The sequence below is a fragment of the Cinclus cinclus genome, chromosome 3, assembly GCF_963662255.1.
Source record: "Cinclus cinclus chromosome 3, bCinCin1.1, whole genome shotgun sequence".
Taxonomy (NCBI): Eukaryota; Metazoa; Chordata; class Aves; order Passeriformes; family Cinclidae; genus Cinclus; species Cinclus cinclus.
Window position 1 is genome coordinate 68,646,752 of NC_085048.1, and position 23,181 is coordinate 68,669,932.

Sequence of the window (23,181 nt, forward strand, 5' to 3'; positions counted from 1 at the left end):
GAGGTTGTCTCTGTATATAGATTTAGTTGCTTTTTTTTTTTTTAGTTGCTATAGATTTTAGTTGTTTGCTAATAGTTAGGCTCTTTCCAGGAAGCTTTGAATGACCTTTACAGTCCAATCAGTCTGTTTATGTAAAGGCACATAAAGTTAATTGGATGCTTTCTGAAAGCATCAGGCTTATTGCCTGTGGGTGTGCAGCACGCCAGTTCTGACAATGTTTCCTGGTACAAGCAAATCCTCAACATGGTGTTTTCCAGCATGTGGAAATCTCGGTTTTCATGATGTGCATTAGCATGCTCAAAGGACTTTCACTTGTTAGGAATAGTAAAAATTATTGAAAAATTTTGGTATGTTAGAAGTATGTATAGTGTTAGATACCATTTCTTCTTCAAGATCAGAGGAAAGAAGGAAGAACGTTCAGAGCTAGGAGAAGCTGATTTCATGGCAACCCTGGCTTGGACTCTCTTCATCTGTTCTGTGCAGTATTGGAATGCATATATCATTGTCACTGAGCTTTAAGGTGCCTGGAAGTTGAAGAGGACTTCAGTAATTTAGTGTTGATGACAGCATGGCTACTGAATATTAAAATGAATTTTGAACGCAAGCAGAATATCTTAGACAGCAATGTTGATCAGTTCTTATATTTAAAATTGTTTGTTTATATGTGTTTTAGGCAATGTGAGATTAATTTAGATTTTGCACTACCAAGGAAAACAAGCTTATCATCTGACAGTAACAAAACATTTTGCATGATTGGCCATTGCACATCATCCCAAGAAGATCTGCTTCGATTGTCGGGTAGATGGGATCTTGGAAATCTGCTTCTATTTAATGGTACTTTTGTATGCTTTTTTTCTTGAAAAAGTGCTCATTTCCTCTTTCCCCTCCAAAATCAAAGGCTTATTTTAATATATTTTTAGCATGCCAAGTTTTTATAGTAAAAACAACATTACACCCTTTAGCAGGGTAATACCAGGGTGAACGTAGGCAAATATTTCAGTTTTGGATACTTCTTGATGTGTCTTTCTGCCATATTCTCTTACTTTTAGTTCCATAATTGGCAATTTTCTTAGAATTTTTTAAAATGATACCTTGGGGTAGGGGATAGAGAGTTTGATGTTTGCTCCCTTTTTAAAAATTTTTTTATTCCCTCTTAAAGCACTCAGTCGTTTACCTGGAAAATTTATTTCAACTTACCTGCTGCTAAGCTGCTAGCTTCAAATTATGTAAAGCATATTAAAAAGTTAATAAAATCTGGATCACTGAATGCTGAGTTAAGCACACTTATTTCTGGGACTCGTAGTATTACTTAGATGTTTAATTCTCCTTCTTCCTTGGGAAGTCCTATCAAGTACTTCTGGGTGTTTGCTTAATGCTGAATGCTGGAACCCTGCTGCTTTGTCACCTGGCATTTCAGATGCTGTGACCCAGTCAGGACTATTCCACAAGTGAAATCAGTTTGCCCAGGATGTGTGGTGCATGCAGGTCCTGTGTGTGTAGATGTGTATTTGTGGGCCATAGGCAAGAAATGTCACAAATGTAACCTGTAGAATCTACAGGGTCTGGTTGCCATGTGCCTGCTGCCTGCCTAAGAGATGTATCCAGAGTGCTCTGGATTTGCTGCTGTATAGTTGTCATGCACCCCCATATCTGGATGACCTGAACCTGGGTCCTTCTGGATGATTCTTTTAAGTTTATGTTCTCAGGTCACAGATGACCCAAGATTTGCTGCCAAGAAAGGGAATGAAGGTTAATTTGGTCTTCTGCTTCCTTTATGTTTTTTTTCCTTTGTGAGTTGTAGTGAGGTGCTGTTGCATCCTGCTCAGTCACTGCCCAAGACTCCCAAGCAGTGCAGCATGTTTTTGCTATCTGTAATTTTGCTATGTTTTGCAAGCTTTGAGGAGGGTTGGACAGATGACTTCAATTTTAAAAAGTTACATTATTCAGAGATGTTGATCTTCAGTTCATGCAGGTCATTTTCCTGACTTGGTTTCAGTTGCCTTTGCCACTGAATTAATCTAGTCTGTTATGTGTCAGAAGTCACTGATCTACTGTCGCTAATAGCAAGCATTAGGCTGCACTGATTGTTTTGTCATCAGAGCCTACAAAATCCAGTTGGTGATATTCTTTGTAAAGTCTCTGATCCTACTAGCCAATGTGTGAATTTTGCTTTATTGTAAAGAATGAACAGATTGTTTTCTGGATTTTAGGTGCAAATATTGGACCAGAGGAAGCATTTTACTTGTACACGTGTGGCCCAGACTTCACATCTGTAATGCCTTGTAAATATGGCAAAACACTGATTGACTGCTCCAAGTACATAAGTAAAGAGATTCTGCAATGTGAACAAATTAAGGAACTCTTCATGACAAAAAAGGAAGTGGATGTTGGGCTTTTAATTGTAAGTTTCTACTTGGTCCTTAATCTTTTAGAACTGATTGAGAAAGTGGGAACATGTTTCCAGCTGTCTCCCAAATTGCTTCATTTGATCAAAACAGAGAAGATCAAATCCTCTTCTCATTCAGATTATTGCAGGGCTCTTCCTGCTTATTTGTATGGAGTTCAGCTCCCATACAGGGTGACCATTTAATTTTGCTTGAGGATGGGTTCTGAAAATTTCTAGATGTACCAATATTCAGATATAATACTGCACATTAAATCATAGTGGATAAATGGGTACCTCCAAAAGCTCTAGGATGGATACATAGCTCTTCCCTCCATTAGTGTAAAAGTAGCCGAGGACTGCTAAATTACCTTTTAAGATTAAAAACTGAGAAGAGGAGAAATGACGGTTTATCTGGTTTTAAGGAAGCAAAAAATTAGTGCGAGTTCCTTGAAGGTTTTGGAGGAAGGTAAGTTTACATCATGTTTCGCTGAAAAATCATTTTCCAGCTGGCAGATACTGCTTTCCTCATCTTTCCAGACTGAAACATCCCTGCCAGATGCAGGTGTAAATATACTTATTCCTAGCAGAAGAATAAAATAAAACTTGCTTATTAGTGAAGCCTGCTATATTCTGGGAATTCATACACTAGTGATTCCTGCTGTATGAATTCTTCCTGCTAGAGGGATTTTTCTGATATCATTTGGTAGCTGTTGGCAAAGGCTCATTCTGTCTGGATGGGATCCTTGTAGACAATGGTACTAAATTTTGAATTGGTTTAGAAGAAATGAATGGGATAAGAGCTTAACAAATCAGTCATTCAATTTATAAGCTTATTTTGCCTTACAGAACACCAGATAGGCAGAGAAAAGAACCATGTGCTCAAGTGATAAATTAATCTGCACTTGTGCATAGAGTGCAAAAGCTCCTTAAGTGAAGTTATTTCTTTATTTTTAATAACCTTCCAAATAAGATCATTTTACATTTCTGTGAAAGTAAGTTACTTTCCCTAGAAGCTTTGGTTTTGGTTTAAGTCTCTTCATTAATGAAACTTGTGTTGAATTTCTCTTATGGCAAAGCTGATTAAAGAATAGAATTAAAACAAAAAGCTAAAGATTTTGAAACAAAAAGCTTTTAAAAAACATCAGTATTTTGGACTTGCCATTTTAGAAAAGGAAACTGTTTACTCAAAATACCGCTATATGCTAATTTTACTTTAAATTTGTCAGTAACTTTGTTTTTTGTGCAAAACAGTTATGTAATTCTTCAGGTGATGAGAGGGGGGGGATCGTTGGTGAAATTTCTGTATTTTCATAATTTTCTGTGCTTTAGCTATTGTATGAGTTTGCTGACATTTGGGAATCCTGCTGCATTTTAGTGTACATGTATCCACACGCAACCTCAGTGCATGTTAATGGGAAAGTAGAAGTGAACTGCTGAAGTTGTTACTGCTTGCTGTTAGGTGACTTTGTTGTTTGGCTTTTTGTATCCTTGGTGTATGGAGGTTTTTTTGTAATAAATTTCTAGAAAAAAATTAAACCTTTTTCTTTTTTTCAGGAGAGTCTTGCTGTTGTTTATACCACGAGCTGCCCTGGTCAGTACACCATATATGAGCCAGTGATTAGACTGAAAGGCCAAGTGAAAACTGTACCTTCTCAGAGACCTTTCAGTTTGAAAGAAGTTCAGAGCAATGTGTTGGACTCTCATCACCTAAAAGCACTTCAGCCAGTTGAATATAAAACTCTCCAGGGTATACTACATGAAATTGGAGGCACTGGTGCATTTGTTTTCCTCTTTGCTAGGGTAAGGGGTCTGGAGGAGAGCGGTGTGTGTACATGTTCTCCCATATAAAATTTTCCTTGTATCTTAGGTAGAAAATCACATTATTCTAGCTGCCTTGCTCTAGTCTTCATGTGGTGCTTTTCTGTTAAAGAAAACTTGTGAAATATACCTGTGTCATAAGACTGCATCATGCAGGTAGTCTTAAACTGGAAATGTAATTATAATTGTGTTGCATTATGGTTTTTATAATATGGCAGTATGCAAGATGGGAGTTACATTCTGATTCAGAAATGGGGCTTTTAACTATCAAGAGAAGTTATTTTTAGGGATATTTTAGAGCTGATTATATTTTTAATCTTTGATTTTGAGGCACCTAACTTAATTGCCTATCTTTGACCACTTTAACCACTGGATATTCACAGTGCAAGTATGAATAAGTATCAAACTATAGGGTGTGCAAAGCTTTTTTTTATTTAGTGAATAGTGAAAGTATTTTAGTGATAACTGTTCAGCCGTGTTCAAAGGCTTATCCTAAGAAAAACTGCTATCTGAAAAATAGTAAGGCCTTAACTTAGTTACTGCTTAATTGTGACCTGTACATGGAGAGGCTAGTATTTGTGCTAGCAGTCTCTGAAGTACTACAGTTAATTCAAAATACTGCTGTAGGCCTAGGACTTGTCTGATTTATATGCCTCTGGTTTTGCTCTAAAAGATACAGTGAGAGTAGTAACAAAGGCATGTTAGAGCATGGTTCTAAGGACAAGTGCCTGTTGTAATTTCACCTATGATAGTGAAATATGAGGTAAAAATCCTAATCCATGTTATTTAATAGTGTAAGTTTATGCTCAGTATCTGCTACAGATCCTTCAGAACACTGTTTTCATCAGTAAAGAAAGCAAACAATATATCAGCTGTGAGACAATACAGGTTTTATAATCCAGGTATATAAACGTCTAAGTGCAGCAGAATTAACAGGTATATGTCAAGAGAACCTATAGGATCTGAAATCCCATTGAGTGATTTCATTCTTATATATTTCTGGTAAAAAATACTAGTTGCTCTTGGGATTCAAGAATTGTAGAAAGCAAAGAGAGAAAAAGCATTCTTGGTTTTCATCTATAACATTGCTGCTCTCTTTATGGATAAAATAAAACTTTAATGTTTGACATTACATAAAGACTTAGTCTAGAACTTCAGGAGCCTTTTTAATAGCTTAAACACTTCGGAAAAATAGTTTTATTCAGGGCAAACAGTTTATTCTTATTAGTGGCTCATGTATTTCACAACCTTGTGACTGTAGTACTGCAAGTACCTTCTACTTAAAACTTATTTAGAACAGATTTTTTTTTAGGAAGGGATTCTTATAATGGGATGTGTATTTCCTTAGTGGGTCATAATTTAGCACAGTATAAATTATCACTTCAAGTACAATATCTGAATGTACACACAGACAAAATGAAGGTTATCTACATAATCTCAAATGCTTTAGAAGAGATTTAATCTGCAAGTAGTTACTCAGGATTGCAACAAAGCTTTTTTTTCTAGATGTTTCTCACTTAAATTGTCTTAAATTTGCCTTTTACTCAGGTAGTAGAGATCAGCAGCTGTGAAGACACTCAAGCTTTAGCACTACAACTGATACTGTCTTTAACAAAATACAGTCAGCAGAGAATACAGGAGATGGACAACTGTAATGGTTATTCTATGATTCGTCGGGTGTTGATCAAACCACAATGCATTGTTGGATTTTGCATGTTGAAGGTAAAGTCCTCTTTTAAACTTAGTATTTTGTTCAATATTAGGAAAAATCTAGAAACTTCTGAGATTTTAATTGTACATTTGAAGCAGTTTTTACAAAGGCAGAGCAGTGATTTGAAGCAAGATTGTTGTTGACCAGGTAGATATGTCTTCCCGGTCAAGAGTATGCTGTTTCTTTATAGATTTCTTTTATTTTTTTTTTTTTAATAAATTGGATAGAATGACTATTCTGCTTTGTTCTGGTACTCAAAAAAAAATTTCCCCCTCTATAAGACTCTACTGGAAGGATGCTGCAGTGATGAGATTCTCTATATAAATGAAAATGGGCAATTCCAGCTTGATCCAGATTCTACTGCAGTTATTCAAGATGTCCAGTTGCTAGAAAAGCTGCTGCTTGACTGGAAGATATGGTCTAAAGCAAAGGTAAATACTTTAATTTTGAAATTACTTTGGGTCTAAAAGTCAGTATTTTAAAAAAAAGTATTATCGAGTCTGAAATTAATTTCTCCAGTTATACGTTAGTAAGTGAAGGAGCAGTAGTAATTAGTTAATTACTGCGATTTTCTAAAATTAATGTTCCTTGTTTCTCTTTGAGCAGCTGTTTGTAATATCAATCTCCTATGATCAGTGATGGAGGTAGCCTTATTGAATTGAATTGTTTTTTTGTGGAGAGACTAAGGAGGACTGGTTTTCTTTTGGAGTTAAACTGTTGAAAATAACTATTCAGAGTTAATATATCTAAGAATGTACAAAACTAATTTTAGACAAGTAATTTCTTTTGTAGCTTAATCATTAAACCATGCTTAATTTTCTATGAGCATGACTTTACTGATTAGTTTCTAATCTGTTCTGACCTGACCACTCGCACACATTTAGTCATCATCTTAGGTGTAAAATTAACTTGACTTCGTTGTGTTTGTTGGGGCTTTTTTCTTCAGTATGTACACTCCCAAATATATTTTTGAAGCTCCATACCTGTTTTTGTGTTTTTCAGCAAGGTGTTTGGGAAACATTGCTAGCAGCTCTAGAAATCCTGATCAGAGCTAACCATCACCAACAGATGTTTAACATTAAACAGCTATTGAAAGCTCAAGTGGTCCATCACTTCCTGTTAACTTGTCAGGTTCTGCAGGTACTTCCACTCTGAAATCCTACTTTGTGCTTGGCAAATACTTGTTTTTATTTGGGGAGGGTGGGATAGAAGGGACTAAATTCTGTAGCAGAAGTTGAGTAGATTGTCCCCTGTGCTTCTAGACTAGCATCTTCAACAGGCATTGTTGCTGTAAACTGGTACAGTTCTCTACTGGTTCTCCATTTACTCTGGGCAGAAGGGACAAGAGCCTGTAACCATCTGGTGTGATTTGGAAACCTAGGCTCTAGGTTACTTGCACAGCCATACACCAGCAAGAGCTGAAATGAACTGTCCCTTTTATATAGAAAGACCTGAGATGTCTCTTGCTGGTTCTTGTCTTTGTTACTGAAAACCAGATACTGTGCAGGTAGTGAAGCTGTCTGTGGTGTTACCTCATCAAAGCTAATGGGGCAGCCTGTCTGTAGTGCTCAGTCTGAGCACTCATCTCAAAGTTTTGGTACAGTAGTAGCTTCCTCCCTGGCCTGGAAATAGCTATGCCAGAAAGGACTTTAGAGAAATGCTTCAGTCCTTTGATAGGCACTTTTTAAGAGTGTGATTTTGAAACAGTTTCCTGCTTATAGTACATGTATCCATTTGTGAAAATATGTATTGTAATCACTTTTTTCTGTACTTTTATTTTCTATCTTACATTCCTTTTTATTCTGAGTTTCTCACTTCAGCACATGAAATGTAATTTTTTTCCTCTTTTAATGATTTTTTTTTACAAAAATATTTACCTCATTTTAGTATCTGTAAAATTTGGTTGCTTAATTTTTGTGGTGTTCCCTAATTTTGGAACTTGTTAGTGATATACAATTTTACAAGTTACATATATTAGTGCAAATGCCTAGATACAGAATGCTTCCTATTTCTCCCTTTATTTTGCATATTGTGGAAAAAAAATTTTCTTGATTAAAAAAAACTATTCAGATTAGTCAATGATTTGGCAGTTTTGTGGAGGCTGATGGAATGAAGGTGAAACTATACAAGCCATTCTCTTTGGAAAAACTTATTTAAATTAACTTCATTTCATCTTTTCCCATAGCAGTCTCAGTTAATGTGCTTGGGTATCAAAAAAAGGAAGTAAATTTAGAGAATTTGGAAAGAAACAAGATAATCACGACGTTCACCTTTCAGTGAGGGTACTGAATTGTAAATACAGAAGACTCAGTGTAGTACTGTTCAGAAATTTATCAATATGTTTGAATTACTGGTATTGGCAGCTATTAATTTCTCTACAAATATGTAATCCAATGACAATAAACTATACTTTCAATGGTGATTCATGTCCTAAAGTTCCAGCATTTCATGGCAGAGCAGTATAGTATGGAGAAGATGCTCATTTTTCTGAAAGTCAACTTGCATAACATATGAAATTTTTGGTGCATGATGGACTTAGATAACATTCAAGACATACAGTAGCTCCTCTCAAAATTAAAGAATACTTAGCTAAGGAAGCTGAGCTTCTCTTCTTGTCAGTTTTACTGTTGCATGACAATTAAAAAAAAAAAAAAGGGACAGTTTGTCAAATTAAAATTGCAAGTGGCTTATAGTTGGACTACTTTCTTTCCAGGAGCATAAAGAGGGACACCTTACATCCCTACCTCGGGAGGTTTGCAGATCATTTGTGAAAATAATTGAAGAAGTGCTTGGTTCTCCCCCAGATCTGGAATTGCTGACACTGGTCTTCAATTTCCTCTTGGCAGTTCACCCTCCCACTAATACATATGTTTGTCACAACCCTACCAACTTCTACTTTTCCCTGCACATAGGTAAATATGCCACATTTAGATAAACAATAAGATAAAAATCCAGTCACAAACTAATATTAAAAAAAAAACAACTTTGCTGTATTTTAATGACTGTATATTAAAAAATATTGAACTGTTGGGCCTTAATACTGTAAACTACTTTTACTTTTCTGAAACAGGTTGCATCTAGACTTTGTTTACATGGTTTACCTGGAGAGCTTTTTTCTGTCTATAGCCACGAATAATTTCTCTGGTGGTTATGCCTTTAACTTTCTTAACGTTTGAGGCTGCTAAATGGTATGCTGAAGTTTAGCTGCCTGTGTGGACACTTATCTTTGGGCAGCTTCAGAAAAAAACATCTAGCTTACCTAGAAAGTGGTAACTAGGTAAATGGACCTTCTTCTGAAATGTGTATTTGGTCCTTTTTCCGCTTCTACTTCCTTGTTTTCTGTTACTGAATTCCTAAAAAAATAAAGGGCCAGAGAAGTTTTTTTTGCAATTGATGACTTGCACTGCAAGACATTGTTTTCAGGCACCATCAGTTCATTGCATACAAGTTACTGGCAGTGCTTATATGGGCTTTGAGGGGTGCAGACCTAGAACAAAAGCTGCTTTAATATATCTGTTCTGGATGATCATGTTGGCAAAATGACTGATGTGAGCTTAAAAAAATATTTCTTGCTCTTCTTAAAAATGTGAAATTTTCTATAGTTCATGCTTTAATATTAGCATTGTACAACCTAAGCTATAACTTATGTAAACATGGAAGTCATCATCCAAGTTTGAAATATTTTCGTTTTGCAAATACCCGTGTACCTTGAGCTTTAGTGATCAGTTTCAAAGGCAGCACAGTTGTGTTTATCTGTACGTGTTCTCTGATACTAACTGTTGTAAAATTCTGAGTAAGGGGAGAATGCATTTTGATACTTGAAGCCTTTTTAGGCTGTTTGAGAGCAGCCACCTGATTTTGACATGACAAAAAGTCAGTTGTCACTACTTGTATATCTTCAAGGACCATCTCTAAATGTAATTGCTTTAGTAGATCTTAATATTTTTATTATTCTAAAGTAAATTTCGAAGTCCTATCACTAAACCAAAAACTGCTTTTTCTCAGTTGTTTGGACTCATGCGCTTCTCATTAGCTTTCAGTGATCAGCTCAAAATGTAACCACCTGACTGTTGTGAGTCTAATTTATCAGTAATGCAAACATAAAAAGCTTTTATGTAACTTTCTCCCTTATTTTTTCTTTCTAGATGGCAAAATTTTCCAGGAGAAAGTTGAATCACTTAAGTACCTGAGAAATTCCAGCAGTGGTGGGAAGTCAGTAGACAATTCTGCATTTGTGATTACATCTCCAACTGGATTTACAGCTTTACCACTGGAAGGTAAAACAAAGATGTTAACACTACATCTTTTGGCAAATGACTACAGTGCCTTAAAGTGTTACTTTCCCACAGTTAATTCTTATAAAGCTCTCTTTGTCCCTTGGAGCTTTATGCCTGAACACAAGAATAAGAAGGATGGAAGAGAGCATGCTACCTGAACTGCCCTTCATTCTTAAGTTGAAACAAATTGCCAGGTTGATGGCTCAGGCAGTGAAGTGGACCAGATAAGGAGAATCATTTCATTTTTTAAACAGACCTGCTAGAGATGTATGGGAATGCCCTGACCAGGCAGCAGTTAGAGTAGTGAGCCACAAACAGCTGTCTTATCTGAGCAGAAAGCATTAAGTTAATATTTTTATGTATTGGTGATCCCTAACATCCATTCATATATTTCAGATCATGTGCCACTGGCTATATTCTGGGTATCACAATGTTAATACCCTTTACAATTGGTGTGTTGTTGCTACCTTTTTTTAGGAAAAGGAAATTGTGTCTTCAAGCACTACTTCAGTTGAAACAATGTTCATTCACATTTTTTTAATCTTTTTAGTAAAGAAGTGGTATGATGAACATACCTCAATACTAAATTGTGTATAGAATCAGTCCTTTTCCCATGTGGAAAATGTATGAAATCTCATTCTTTTAAATGAGCGCTTTTAGTACTTTTAAAATATCAGTAATAGCAAATTTTATTGTTTTTGAATAGAGATTATTCATGTGTACCAGAGGGATGCTCAACATTTTTTTTGTGAAAATAGATGTTTGAGTGTTTGTGATACTTAATTTGAATTTCCAAATTGATATAAATAAATGTATGAGTTATATAATCTTATATTTAATCAGGAACTATAATAGTGATAGGACAAAGAGTAATGGGTACAAATTAAGAGGGGAAGTTTAGGTTAGATAGTAGGATGAAATTTGTCACTGTGAGGGTGGTGAGGCACTGGAACAAGTTGCTTAGGGAAGTTGTGAATGCCCCAGCCCTGGCAGTGTTCAAGGCCAGGCTGGATGAAGCTCTGAGCAGCCTGGTCTAGTGGGAGGTGTCCTGCCTATGGCAGGAGGTGCTGGGACTAGAAGATTTTATAGGTCCATTCCAACCCCTTAACACTGTATGAATCTATAAAATATCTGAACTTGTATGTGGGCTAAGCAACCTGCTACCTGCACGTGGGTTTGCAATTTGTTGTACTTCTGCTAATGTGTGTGAAGGCTTGACTGTAAGACTGTTGCAACTGTGTAGATCTCTGCTGTTGTGAGAAGGCCAGCCTTATGTGTATGTGTTTCTTTCATATAGTTCTCATGAAAAATACATTGCTGATGCATCATCATTGCATTAGTACTAACTGATGCATAGTTTTCAAAATATTTGTGAATGGAAAAAAATCTCCTTTTCCTAGACTAACAGGGAACTGCTTCTACCAGTCTTATATACAGACATCTTTCTCTCTTAAAAGTATGTTTTGTTAAAGACTTTTAATATACTCTGAAAATTTGACTGTTCAGGTCAAAATGAGCAGTTAAAAACAAGCACTGTTAATTAAAACACGTAGTTATTTGTTCTAAATTTGAAGTATGTGTAAAACCTTGAAAGAGTTGCTGAGTAGCAATTTGATGGCCACAGAAACACTGCAGATTGGACCTCTTACATAAAGCTCCAAATAAAACAAGCTGCTTTATTTGACCCTGCTTTGAGCAAGGATTCTGGTGTAGACACCTCCAGGTGTGCCCTCCACTCTCTGTGAGTCTATAAAAGTTCCTGCTGAGGATTAGCTGAAAGGATCATAACTTAAATCTAGAAACTTCGGCATATTGGCAAAAATCACTTTGCATTTTTGCTTTCATATTTGTGACTTGCTAAATATATGACTACATGATAGCTTACTATCTCTGCTTTGATTAACCAAATCTGAGCTATGTTAGGCATTGATTCAATTTTGCACATAAAATTAACTTGTGTCACTAAATTTAAAGTAGATGAAGAGTGTAATAGAAAAGCAGGGTTTTAGTGTGAAAGAATGCTGAAAATACCCTTATTTCTCTAGGGAGCACTTCCAAGGCTAGTGTACAGCAGAAGATAAGCTCTCAGGCACCTAAAAGGCTTTCAAAAAGCTTACCAGCATCACCTACTTCCTCACCCCAAGTTCATAGAAAAAGACCGACTCAAAGAATGGGAAGCAGTGTTGATGACCTGCAGATGCTTCGTGAGCGTGACTACGTTGATCTTCAGTGTAGAATTGGTTTTGTAGAAAGCTCTGAAACTATAAAGAGAGTACAGGAAGAACTTTTCCTTAGCAGCTGTGAGTCTGCAAAAACAGTTTGTGACTCAGAGCTAACATCTGCCGAAACATTTGAGGATATTGCAAAAGAAGTAGAGTTATCTGAAAATGCATTAGAGAGTAAAGAAGCTGATGCAGACCTGAGATGTACTGAAGCTGCTGGTGGCAGTGGTGCAGCTGAGGTATCACTACGTCGTCCAGACAATCTGAAAGGACTGCCTTCATTTCAGAAGGGGCAGAGTAACTTTGCAGGGTTGGGCTTGGCTTTTTCTGTTCTTGGAGCATCATCAGCCATTGCTCGCTGGCCAAGCTTTGCTGACAAGAATGTTCTTCCTGAAGACTGGGACAGTCTTGCTTTTTCTTCAGCTACCGAGGATACTGCAAAACCATCTGAAAGTCCTGATGACAGGTAAGCATATAAAAAAAATAAATTAACATGAGCTTTAATTTCACAGTTCTTGCTCTTGATTACTATTCCAAAATATTCAAAGTCTGAAAACTAAGGGAATGTTTTAAGTGGCTGTCACGCACAAATTTATTAAGCTTTTAGTGTATAGAATATTCTGTTATTTCAGATTTTGCCTTATTTACATAACAAATTTTTTAAATTGGGATTTTTGCTATGGATAGTGAAGGTGAGAACTGCTCACAAAAAAATGTAGATTATCCTTGATTATTGTCCATAATAATGACAGATTATCCTTTTTACTGTGCCATCTAAAAATAAGTGTTAATGGAGATTGGTGGTGAGGTGTATTGGAGAAATGATGTCTTCCAAATTTCTAACCTGAACCTTCTTCCTGTCCCTCAAGAATTTCAGTTTTGCATTTTTTAATCTTTCCTGCTGTGGTAAAGAATATTCCTCTCTTTTCAGATATGCAGAAGACTATCTCGTGCTTATCTGTTGTGGATTATATGATCTCTTGCGTGGAGTTCTACTAATCCTACCCGATATCATGCTAGAAGATGTGATGGACAAACTTATCCAACCTGATTATCTTATAGTTCTGGTGAACCACCCATCTCCTCTCATACAACAAGGAGTCATTAAAGTAGGCCTATATCAAAGGTTTCTCCTAAAAAGATGTGAACCAGCATGGTTAACATGTTGGAAATATGATGGGGTTTTAATATTTTTGTTTAGCTTTCTTCAGTTTTCTACATTTATTTCTGAGTTAAGGTAAATTTTCACCCTAGGGATTTAAAAGAAAAAAAACAACAAAAACAAGCAAATCACAAAGCAACATAAATACAGACTCTTCGAATAGGTAAATATAGTCTCTAATGTAAGCCACAGGCCTTAAGAGTTTATGATAGCATTATCATACTAAATGGAAACAACAGTGCAGGAAGTCAGTGACACAAAACATGATGCAGTGTGTATAAAACTGCTTGCACCTTAGCTTGACTTGAAACAGAGTTGACTGAGTTATTCTGAGGAGTCATTCACACATTTGTGGACTGAAATGGACTTGAAGCTTCAAAATTTTTTCAGAGATTTTTGTAGTATCAAGGACAGTGTTTCTATATGATGACATTATGTAGATAAAAGGTTTGAGTGGATTTCTATTTTAATTTGAAAAAGAATAAGACTGTATGGCTTTAATGAGAACAAATGCTATGCATGCATTTGCATGCACACTGACGTGTAAGATTGAACAACTATAAAAAGTTTGAGTAGTTATGTCTGCATTTGCTAACTGTTGTGTGTGATTTCATCTGCCCCAAACTTGGTGAAAAACACAAGTGTGTTTGGATCAAAAATATACTATCAGATGTTGATTCTAACGACAGCGTAGATGGCTGCTGCAATAATATATTTGATGTTTTACGATCTTGAATTAAAAAATATATATTTCAATCACAGACAATGATTTAACTTTCAGGGCGTTTATATTAAATGTTTAATTCTTACACCATAATTATGCATTTATTTTTAGTTGTTGGATGCATATTTCAACAGAGCAAGAAGGGAGCAGAAGGAGAAATTCTTAAAGAATCGTGGCTTTTCTTTGCTAGCCAACCAGCTCTATCTTCATCAGGGGACTCAGGAAGTTATAGAATGCTTTTTGGAAATGCTTTTTGGCCGCTCAGTTGGCTTGGATGAAGAGTAAGTAACACTGTGCTTTTATGTCCTGTGAGTTACAAGCACTTTGCTGGTCAACAAACACAAAAGAGGTTCCTTCAAACTATTTTGGTATATTTTGCTTATTTAACATTGAAATGTGTTAAAATCCTTAGGGCTATTGTGTGACCCTTAAATCGTTTGGAAGCAGCTTCATCTGATGGAGGCTGTCAGCTGGGATCTTGTAAACACTCAGACTTTGAGTGCCTCAGAGGCTTTGAACTCAAATGTTGTGTAATCAGTTTAGCTCTCTGATCCTGCATGAAACTGATTTGTATCCTTGAAAGTTTTACATAGTAGTCACTAGACTTTTCCTCTTCGATTTTGGTAGGTAATTAAGGAAAAATCTTGATGCCACAGCTGCTTCCTTTTCTTGGCTCTGGATTTAAAGAGCTGTCTCTTAGGGAAAATCCCAGAGATACACCATTTTCATGAACTGAAGAGCTGCCTCATATTGACAAAAAGGAGATTACCTTTAAGCAGATAGCTGTACAAGTAAATATTTTTTAGAATTAGTCTGACTACTTCATGCCTGTACTGAAATCACATGTGTAAATATAATCATTGGAAAAATCTTGCAAAAAGGGCCTTCTCAATTGCTGCCTCTGCAGGACTTGTAGCCAAATTACTTATGTCTCTTGACCTGATCTTTACCACCTAAAAACTACTCCTGTTTAACTGCAATGTTTTAGTCAGGCTGCTTAATTTGCCACAAGGCAAGGAACTGTTACTTCAGGATTTATTGTGGGGCTGGAAAGATAATTCTAATGTCTCAAGCTTTTAGGATTGTGTATAACAGTCATATCATGGGCTGATAACCTTAAAATAGTAATGCAATTTCTTAGTGCATAAATAAAACAAGGTCTGAAGCATTGCTCTGAATTCTGCAATCACTCTCAGCCAGGTGCCAAACTTAATTAAACTTCAGCAGTAATGGATATAGGATATCAAACCTGCTGCCAGTCAGTATACTGTTAGTGATGACAAGCTGTATCTCTTCTGTTGATAGTGTCTATGTTAGTTATAATAGTGACTATTGGGAAAATGATGCAATATTTTTCTACAGTGATTAAAACCCCCTCTATTTTCATGAAGTCTACATTGTAGACAGTTCGTAGTTAGCTGAAGTGTCCGATGTACTTTTTAGGCACTTAATTTCTTTGTGGCTCTATGAAAAGTTTATTTTTCTCTTACTGGACTTTTTAGTAGATAGGTATTGTTACTGTAATGAAATGTAGGAAATTACCATGGACATCTTTGCCAAATTATGAGCATATGATACATAACTGGTATTCCAGTTGCATGTACTGTTTTTGTTATCAGTTTGTTCTTTAGGATGCCATTTAGTCTTATTTCTGCTAACAGATTTGATCTGGAAGATGTCAAGAATGTTGGACTCTTTCGAAAATGGTGTGTCATTCCTGTTCTGGGTCTAATAGAGAATTCTCTCTATGATAATGTTCTGCTGCACAACTGCTTCTGTCTCCTCCTGCAAATCATAAATTCCTGCTCAAAAGTTGCAGACCTGCTGCTTGATAATGGTTTGCTCTATGTGTTGTGTAATACACTGGCTGCCCTCAATGGACTGGAAACAAAGTGAGTATTGTTTCTGTTGCTATCAAATATTCTAGGTGCAGTATAGGCGCAAGCAAGAAATGACTGTTGTGTTTTTTTTATACTTTTTAAAATTATCAGAGAGCATGTACAAAATACTGGGTTTGAGGTTTTCTGTTTTATATCTGTAAGTTAATGTTCAGTCAGTTCAAATAATGGAATATAAAATATTCCCTCCGTACCTTAAATGTTCAAGTGGAATGACATTTTAAAATGCAAGTTTGTCACAGCACCTGCACTTTCAATGTTTTTTTTAATAAAACTCAACAGCAAGATAAAGGCCCAGGAAATGGTAGCATTCTACTGTATCTCTGCCAATATCAAAACTGAAGTAAAGTCTCTCCTGTACTGCCTGTGATTTAATATTTGAGATTTTGAGGGACTTCAATGACTTTATTAGCTGTAAAGATTCTGTACTTTAAAAAAGGTTATGCAGGGAACAAAGGAGAGACAGGGCTTTGTTATTTTATTTCATTAGTTGGTATCCTGAAGAAATGGAAAGGTTTCCTTTTTACCTCAATATGTTCAGCATGATTACAAAATGAGATTATCCTGATATTTTTTTGAGAAATATAGGATTTCAGACTTGTTCTTTAACTTAAAAATCTGATAGTAATTCATCATTGCTTTTCTAATAAATTCTGCCTCACTCAGCATTAGAGTGCCTCAAAAATCTGCAGGCATCCAATCTGCCAAATTTAATGCTAAAGAAATGTCTTGAATTTTCTAGTCTTCAGCAGTAATATTTTTATATGAAGTACAACATAATATTAGGTACAGCTGGCAGAAATAGTACGGGGAATAATAGTGAGTCTTGTTAAGAGTTAGAATCTACTAGAATTGTCATATTTCTGGTAACTACAACTTTGTTTGCAGCATTCCCTTGAATGACTACAAGCTACTTGCATGTGATATACAACAGCTACTGGTAGCAGTTGCAATTCATGCCTGCAGCTCCTCAGGTTCTCAATATTTTCGTGTTATTGAAGACCTCATTGTGCTGCTGGGTCATCTCCAAAATAGTAAAAATGCAAGGATGCAAAGTAAGTTGTCTGCTAATTTCTGGGGCCCTGGGACTGGAAAAGTAAATCCCTTCCCCACTGTTTTTTTTTTCTTTAATTATCCTGCTGAAGGAGAAGGGGAAGGTTTCTGGTGTTGAATCTTTCTCATCTAAGTGGTTCTCAGATTAGTAGTTTCCCTTAGGAGTCTGCCTTGTGGTCAAGAACTGTGTACTGCTAATCTGAAAAAAACAGTGACTGTAAAAGTTCTTTAAGGATATATAGATGAAAACATTCTGTACCGTTTCATTTAGCTTGTTTTAGAGTAATCAAATTCAATGGCTTTTCTATGAGAATTCATTTCTGTAGTGTCTGTATCTGTAGAATAGTGAGGTGACTTTGTGAGACTCCTGTTGAATCTAGAGTTTTATAGTTCTTGACACATGTTGTGTTCTGACTTGTTACAAACATCTGGCAAAAATTCCTGAAGATGTGTAAAGCATGTCATGTATACTTTGTATGCCCCTCTCTCTAGACATGGCAGTTGTTCTGCAGTTAAGAGTTCTTCAAGCAGCCATTGAATTAATAAAAACCACAGCAAGCCAAGATGCTCAGGAGCAGGCCAGTTCAGCCCCGGCACCCTCGGCACCACATCGCGCCATGTTTCAAAAGCGCAAAGGCATCGCGGGTGAGTAGCAGAAGTGTAGCATTCTTGCACTTTCTCCTGTATGTAGTACTTGACGATTCCATGGTATTACCTTCTTTGGGGGTTCTCTTAAATTCAAAAGTTGCTTAGTAAAGATGTTTTTTAAGTAATTTGTAATGCTTGTAACAGCCAACCTCACAGTAAGTTAGTGCCACAATCAAGTTAGTGCTTGTAACTAACAGAGCTAAGATGTGGAGACTGCTTTGTTGCACAGCTTTTCATTAGAGACCATCCTGGAATAAATACCCACCACTCCAAATTTAGGCTTGGAAGTGCTGCTGTGGTTGTTTCTAAAACCTGTGTGGAGTTCTAGCCTTAGCAGGAATACTTTGCCTGTATTTGATAGCTAGTCAGTCCTTCTGCAAAAGTTTTGGAATTGTCTGGATGCGAGTTGATTTTGAGTGTCTCTGTCTCTTACAAATAAAGCTGTATTAAAGACTTCACAGAAGATAGTTTAAAAACCTGGCAAACACTTTTTATTCCCTCTTTACTATGGGAATGTTTCTCTTGAGATGGTCTGCTTTTGAGATGCCTCTCTGACCTAGTGAAATATTATACCTACATGTTCAATACAGTGAAAATGTTTTTATATCCATGAACTTGGTAAGGCACTGAAGGTAAATAGAAATAGTTATTTCCAAAAGAAGGAAGTACAGTCAAGGCCTCCCGGTTCATTTCAAGAAAATTCTGAGGAATATTCTTATACATTGGATACTGTGCTTCTGTTAGTGACAATAGGTATGGTACAAAATGTGTTTGCTGATTTGTCTGCCTCATCAGTTATGCTGATGAGCCCACACCGCAATATGCAATATTTTATCACTCATTTTTAATCTTTTTTATTTTATCCTATTTATACAATAAAATAGGAATAAAAGTAGTGTGTTTGAATGTTTAGCACAAAGGTATGGACATCATACAATAAATCTGATCTTGAGACTAACTAATTTAATGGAATTACTTATTTGAAATTTATATATTCTCAGAAAGCTTTAAAAATTAAAAATAAGACAAATACCCAATGACACTTGTGTTCCCTTTGATACTGATATATTTCAGATGTGTATTTCATTAAATGATGTGAACTTTTTGGATGAAAGTAGTTGCTGAGTGATTGAGTTTTTGTGCATTTCAGTAGAACTCTGTGCTTCTCTCCTTAAAGGTTCCAGGAAGTTTTCACTTGCTCAGTCTGATGCTCTGCTGGTGAAAATGCGCTTGCTAGCAAGTGAGGAATTCAACATGATGATGCAGCGGAGAATGAGCCAAGAAAATCCTATCCAAGCCACTGAGTCTGAGTTTGCACAAAGGTTACAGAGGCTGACTGTTTTGGCTGTAAACAGACTCATTTATTTAAGTAAGATTTCTTTTTGGTTTGTTTTTGTTTTGATGAAAAATGAATTATTGCATTTGAAATGCTGAAGTGTTAGAGAGGAAAGTTGTTCCATTGACACAAGCTTAATGGATTTAGCCATAAAGCATCGTTCTCTATGATTTGTCTCTCAGTATTATGTAACTGGCAATCTGGGTAATGTTTTTCATCTGAATGAACTAAACAAGTTGTTTTATTTCTGCGTTAGTCCATTCATGTGTTAACTGCCTGAATTATTACCTGAAGATTTAACTGCCAAAGGGAGCATCTGCTCTCTTAAAATGCAATTTTTCTATGAGATGGCTATGTTGGTTAGCAGGATTTGATGACTTTGAGAGCTAGTTCAAATTCTGCAAGAGCAAGAGAGTGTAAGTATGGTAAATATATCAGTAAAGGCAGTATTTGATACAATGCCAACTAAATTTGTAGGATTGTCTTGCTTGAGATGGTACTGATCAATATATATCTCTTAAATTTTAAGCCTCTACCGAAGAGTGCCTTGATGTGCTGGGTATAACAGAAAATACAAGTCAAAACAGACTTTTGGTATCCCAGCTGGAAGTTCCTGAAGAGGAAAGCCAGCAAGAAGTGACTAGCAGAATAAATCCTTTTCTTAAAGAAATGGTCAAAATGTTGGTGGAAGGAATCAAAGTGTCCATTGTAAGTAATTAGATGCTGTCCACATTAAAGTCCCCTTCCTAAAGTTTCTTTATTAGGAGTTTTCATGCATAGTGTCTTGTGTCCAACAATGCTTTTCTTACTACCTCTCTCCGTTCAACTGTGGCATTAAAAACCCTGTTCAGCTTCCCAGTTACTTTAAGATTGCAAAATAAAAAATGGTTCTGTTCTGATTTTTGCCTTTACATTTAGCAAAAGTCTGCTTGAACAAGAACACACAACTTAAATAGACATTCTTGTACTATGAAAATTTGCTTGGTCTCCTAAACTTCAACATTTAGGTTTCTTGAAGCCTATAAAACCAGATCTTCTGTGCATCCACAGGTGGTGGAGATTTTTTGAGCAATTTGTTTCTAGTATATTTTAGAGTTGGGAAGGAGAACTTTTTCAGTTCTTGCTTAAGTGCTGAAAAGTCTTCTAACCTACAGGTGTTAGCTTGTCAGCCATTCCAAGGCAATCAGTTTTTGTTTGGGTAATACAGAGTGTGTTATTACTCTTCCTTAGGTCATCTTGGTAAAAGTAGTTCTACCTAGTTTTCTTTCTAGCTCAGAAAAGTTTGATAGGCGTATTATCTCTCCATTGTGCTATTTTTCTAGTACTTTTCAAAGATGACAAGTTTTTTCTTGTGAGCACATATACCTCCTTCCAATACCTGGTTTCTAACCTTTTGAGATAATCCATTCAGAAACTGGTAATTAATGTGAACGTGCTGTTGATTAAAATGAGCAATAAATAAACCCTCTGGTTTTTAAATCGTCTACATCACAATTTTCACTTTCTGGATTGTTTTAGTGGAATGCCTTTTAAGCCATAATAATAATCACCATTCTAAACCAAAACACTTATTTTGGTAGATAAAACTGTCTTGCATTTCGATCATATTAACTGTGTTTATTTTGTAATGTGAAAAGCTTGATAGAAGAAAGTCCTAATCCTGTAATATTAAAACGTTGTCCCCGTTATTTAGGGCATCAGCAGAATGAGCACTCCAAAACAGCAGTGGAACAGAATCCTCTTGTTATGTAAGGACACATTCCGTACGCAGCTTGGGAGGCTTCTTGTGCATAGCTTGTCTCCTGTAAGGCCTCTGCAGGAAAGGAAGCAGGCTTTGGAGATGGTACACGAAGTAAACCAGCAAGAGATTTTGCGTGACTGTCTTAGCCCAACTTTGCAAGTAAGCTCAAGGATTTTTGAGAAAAGTTTCAAAAACTTAAATTCAAATTTTTGTCTAGATTTTGCAGTTATTTAGAGCTATATGTGGCTAGTTGTTCAGTGCTATATTCATTGCAATGTTTATTGACTGACAGTTGTCATACAAAAGACCTGTGTGTACCTCTGCAATTGCTATCCTATCCTGAGGACAAATAGAATTAAGTCTGGGTATGTTGATGCTGTTCTGCATCAAACATATGCCCTGTGCAGAGACAAAAGGTAATAGTAGTTTTAACATGAAGGATTTTACTGAGGAAACTAGGGATTAATGTACCCTAAAAAAGCAAATTAAGGAAGGAATTATCCTTGCTTTGGAACTCTTAAATGCAGATTTCCTGAAGCTTGTAAGAATTGATTTTAGCTAGATTTTAGGAAGCAGTCAATCCTCAACCAAAGCAGTACTCCTTCTTTTCTTATTTAGTCTTTATTAGTTCTTAAAATGGGATTGTGTGTTCCATGTTCTTAAGTCAAAAAGTTGAATAGGTTCTCCCTGATTTTCTGAGTTTGTCAGAAGAAAGTTTCTAGCTGTACTATGTTAGTGCAAGCTTGAAAGCAGTCATTTGTTAGAGTCACAGGGAGAAGTCAGGTAGGAATGTTGCAGTTTGAGATCTTCAGAAACTGCAAGAATGAAATAAGACATGCCACAGTTTGAGTCACTGTATTCTAAGGAGAGAAAATATTTATTTGATTAGTTTATGGCACTCAAATATTTCTCATCACATATACATTATTCAAACAACTAAGTTTTATCAGATAGAAAAGAGCTGATGTACTAGCAGTGGCTTCTGTGTGGGAGTGTCATGTTGAGTGCATTTATAGCTTTTGTCTCCTTAACTTCATTATCTATCAGCTCTAATTTGATTAATCAAATGAGGTGTAGTGTTCTTGGCAGGCAAAATTAAGAGCCTCTGGCACATATTTCCTGAAGTATAAATAAGGCTGCAGGAGCTGAGTACTGGGGGAAGAAAGTTTTCTTGCAAGCGATTTGAAAAGCCACAAGATGCTGGCCAAATTTTATCATGTGAGGGTAAAATTCAACATGTTTTTCTAGTTTTATGAAAATTTATCTTTAACCGTTAAAGCTGTCCTTTTCTTTAAGTTAGAGGATAATTAGAAGAAATCTGCACTGAGGAGAAAAAGGAATAAAAGTGGAGGGGGAAATACTGCTCCGTGTTGTGGAAATGAGCATGACCATGCAGCTGTATTCTTCTTTCCTTCTTTTCATATTCTAGCATGGGCCTAAATTAGTGCTCTATTTGTATGAGTTAATGCACAATCACAGCGATGGAATGACCAAAGAGCAACAAAGAGCATCAGGAGATTTAATGAATACATTGAAGAGTTGTGGCTATAAATGCATTCCCCTGAGCCCACGACCGAAACCAGATTTAATAAAAGCTTTGAAAGAGGTTTGTGAATAAAAACTTTGCTTTAAAATCTGTGTGTATTTGAGACAGTTGTCTTATATGGGATCAGAGTTTAACTGCAGGTTGTAGTGTTCTTTGGTGCATGGTTTATTCTTTTGGAAATTCTCTTTGAGTTCTCAATAATTCTGTCACATACTCTCAACTCTTCACAGCAAGCTCACAAGCTTCTTGGTTAAACATATTATTTAATCCAGAGGAAGATGGGAGATAAGATACTAGTATCTCCTACTTTCAAGAAAATAATTTTTGATTTCTTACAAAGAGAACTATTATATATAAATATAATAAAATGGCAGTAATCGAAACAAAGCCTTGCTGGTTTTAAATGCTGTGAAGATACCAGCTGAACAGTTTTGTCACTCTTCCTTTTTAAAACTGGCATACCCTTTTGCCTCCCCTTCCTTATTTTGTCCATTTGAGAAAGAAACTAATGTGTAAAACTTCCATTCAGGATCAGAAGAAATATGAGATGGAAGAAGGTGTAAACAAAGCTGCTTGGGAGAAGACAATGGCTAATAATCGGCAGAAGTAAGTACCTTAGAGGGGCTGCAAGAACTTGAAGGAATGTTCTCTGCTCAAAA

General features: G+C 36.1%; 1 protein-coding gene across 1 annotated transcript in view; it reads left to right on the forward strand.

The window, feature by feature from the left end:
- LYST (lysosomal trafficking regulator) overlaps positions 1–23,181 on the forward strand; it is a 59,898-nt gene that overhangs the window by 17,650 nt on the left and 19,067 nt on the right. Inside the window, exons 13-31 of the mRNA XM_062489008.1 lie at positions 674–834; positions 2,211–2,401; positions 3,941–4,186; positions 5,753–5,926; positions 6,197–6,346; positions 6,918–7,055; positions 8,629–8,827; positions 10,061–10,192; positions 12,238–12,867; positions 13,327–13,523; positions 14,412–14,581; positions 15,962–16,192; positions 17,087–17,253; positions 17,744–17,896; positions 19,077–19,268; positions 19,765–19,943; positions 20,929–21,135; positions 22,406–22,582; positions 23,052–23,128. Coding sequence (XP_062344992.1) covers positions 674–834; positions 2,211–2,401; positions 3,941–4,186; positions 5,753–5,926; positions 6,197–6,346; positions 6,918–7,055; positions 8,629–8,827; positions 10,061–10,192; positions 12,238–12,867; positions 13,327–13,523; positions 14,412–14,581; positions 15,962–16,192; positions 17,087–17,253; positions 17,744–17,896; positions 19,077–19,268; positions 19,765–19,943; positions 20,929–21,135; positions 22,406–22,582; positions 23,052–23,128 — 3,771 coding nt within the window. The remainder of the gene's footprint in view (positions 1–673; positions 835–2,210; positions 2,402–3,940; positions 4,187–5,752; positions 5,927–6,196; positions 6,347–6,917; positions 7,056–8,628; positions 8,828–10,060; positions 10,193–12,237; positions 12,868–13,326; positions 13,524–14,411; positions 14,582–15,961; positions 16,193–17,086; positions 17,254–17,743; positions 17,897–19,076; positions 19,269–19,764; positions 19,944–20,928; positions 21,136–22,405; positions 22,583–23,051; positions 23,129–23,181) is intronic.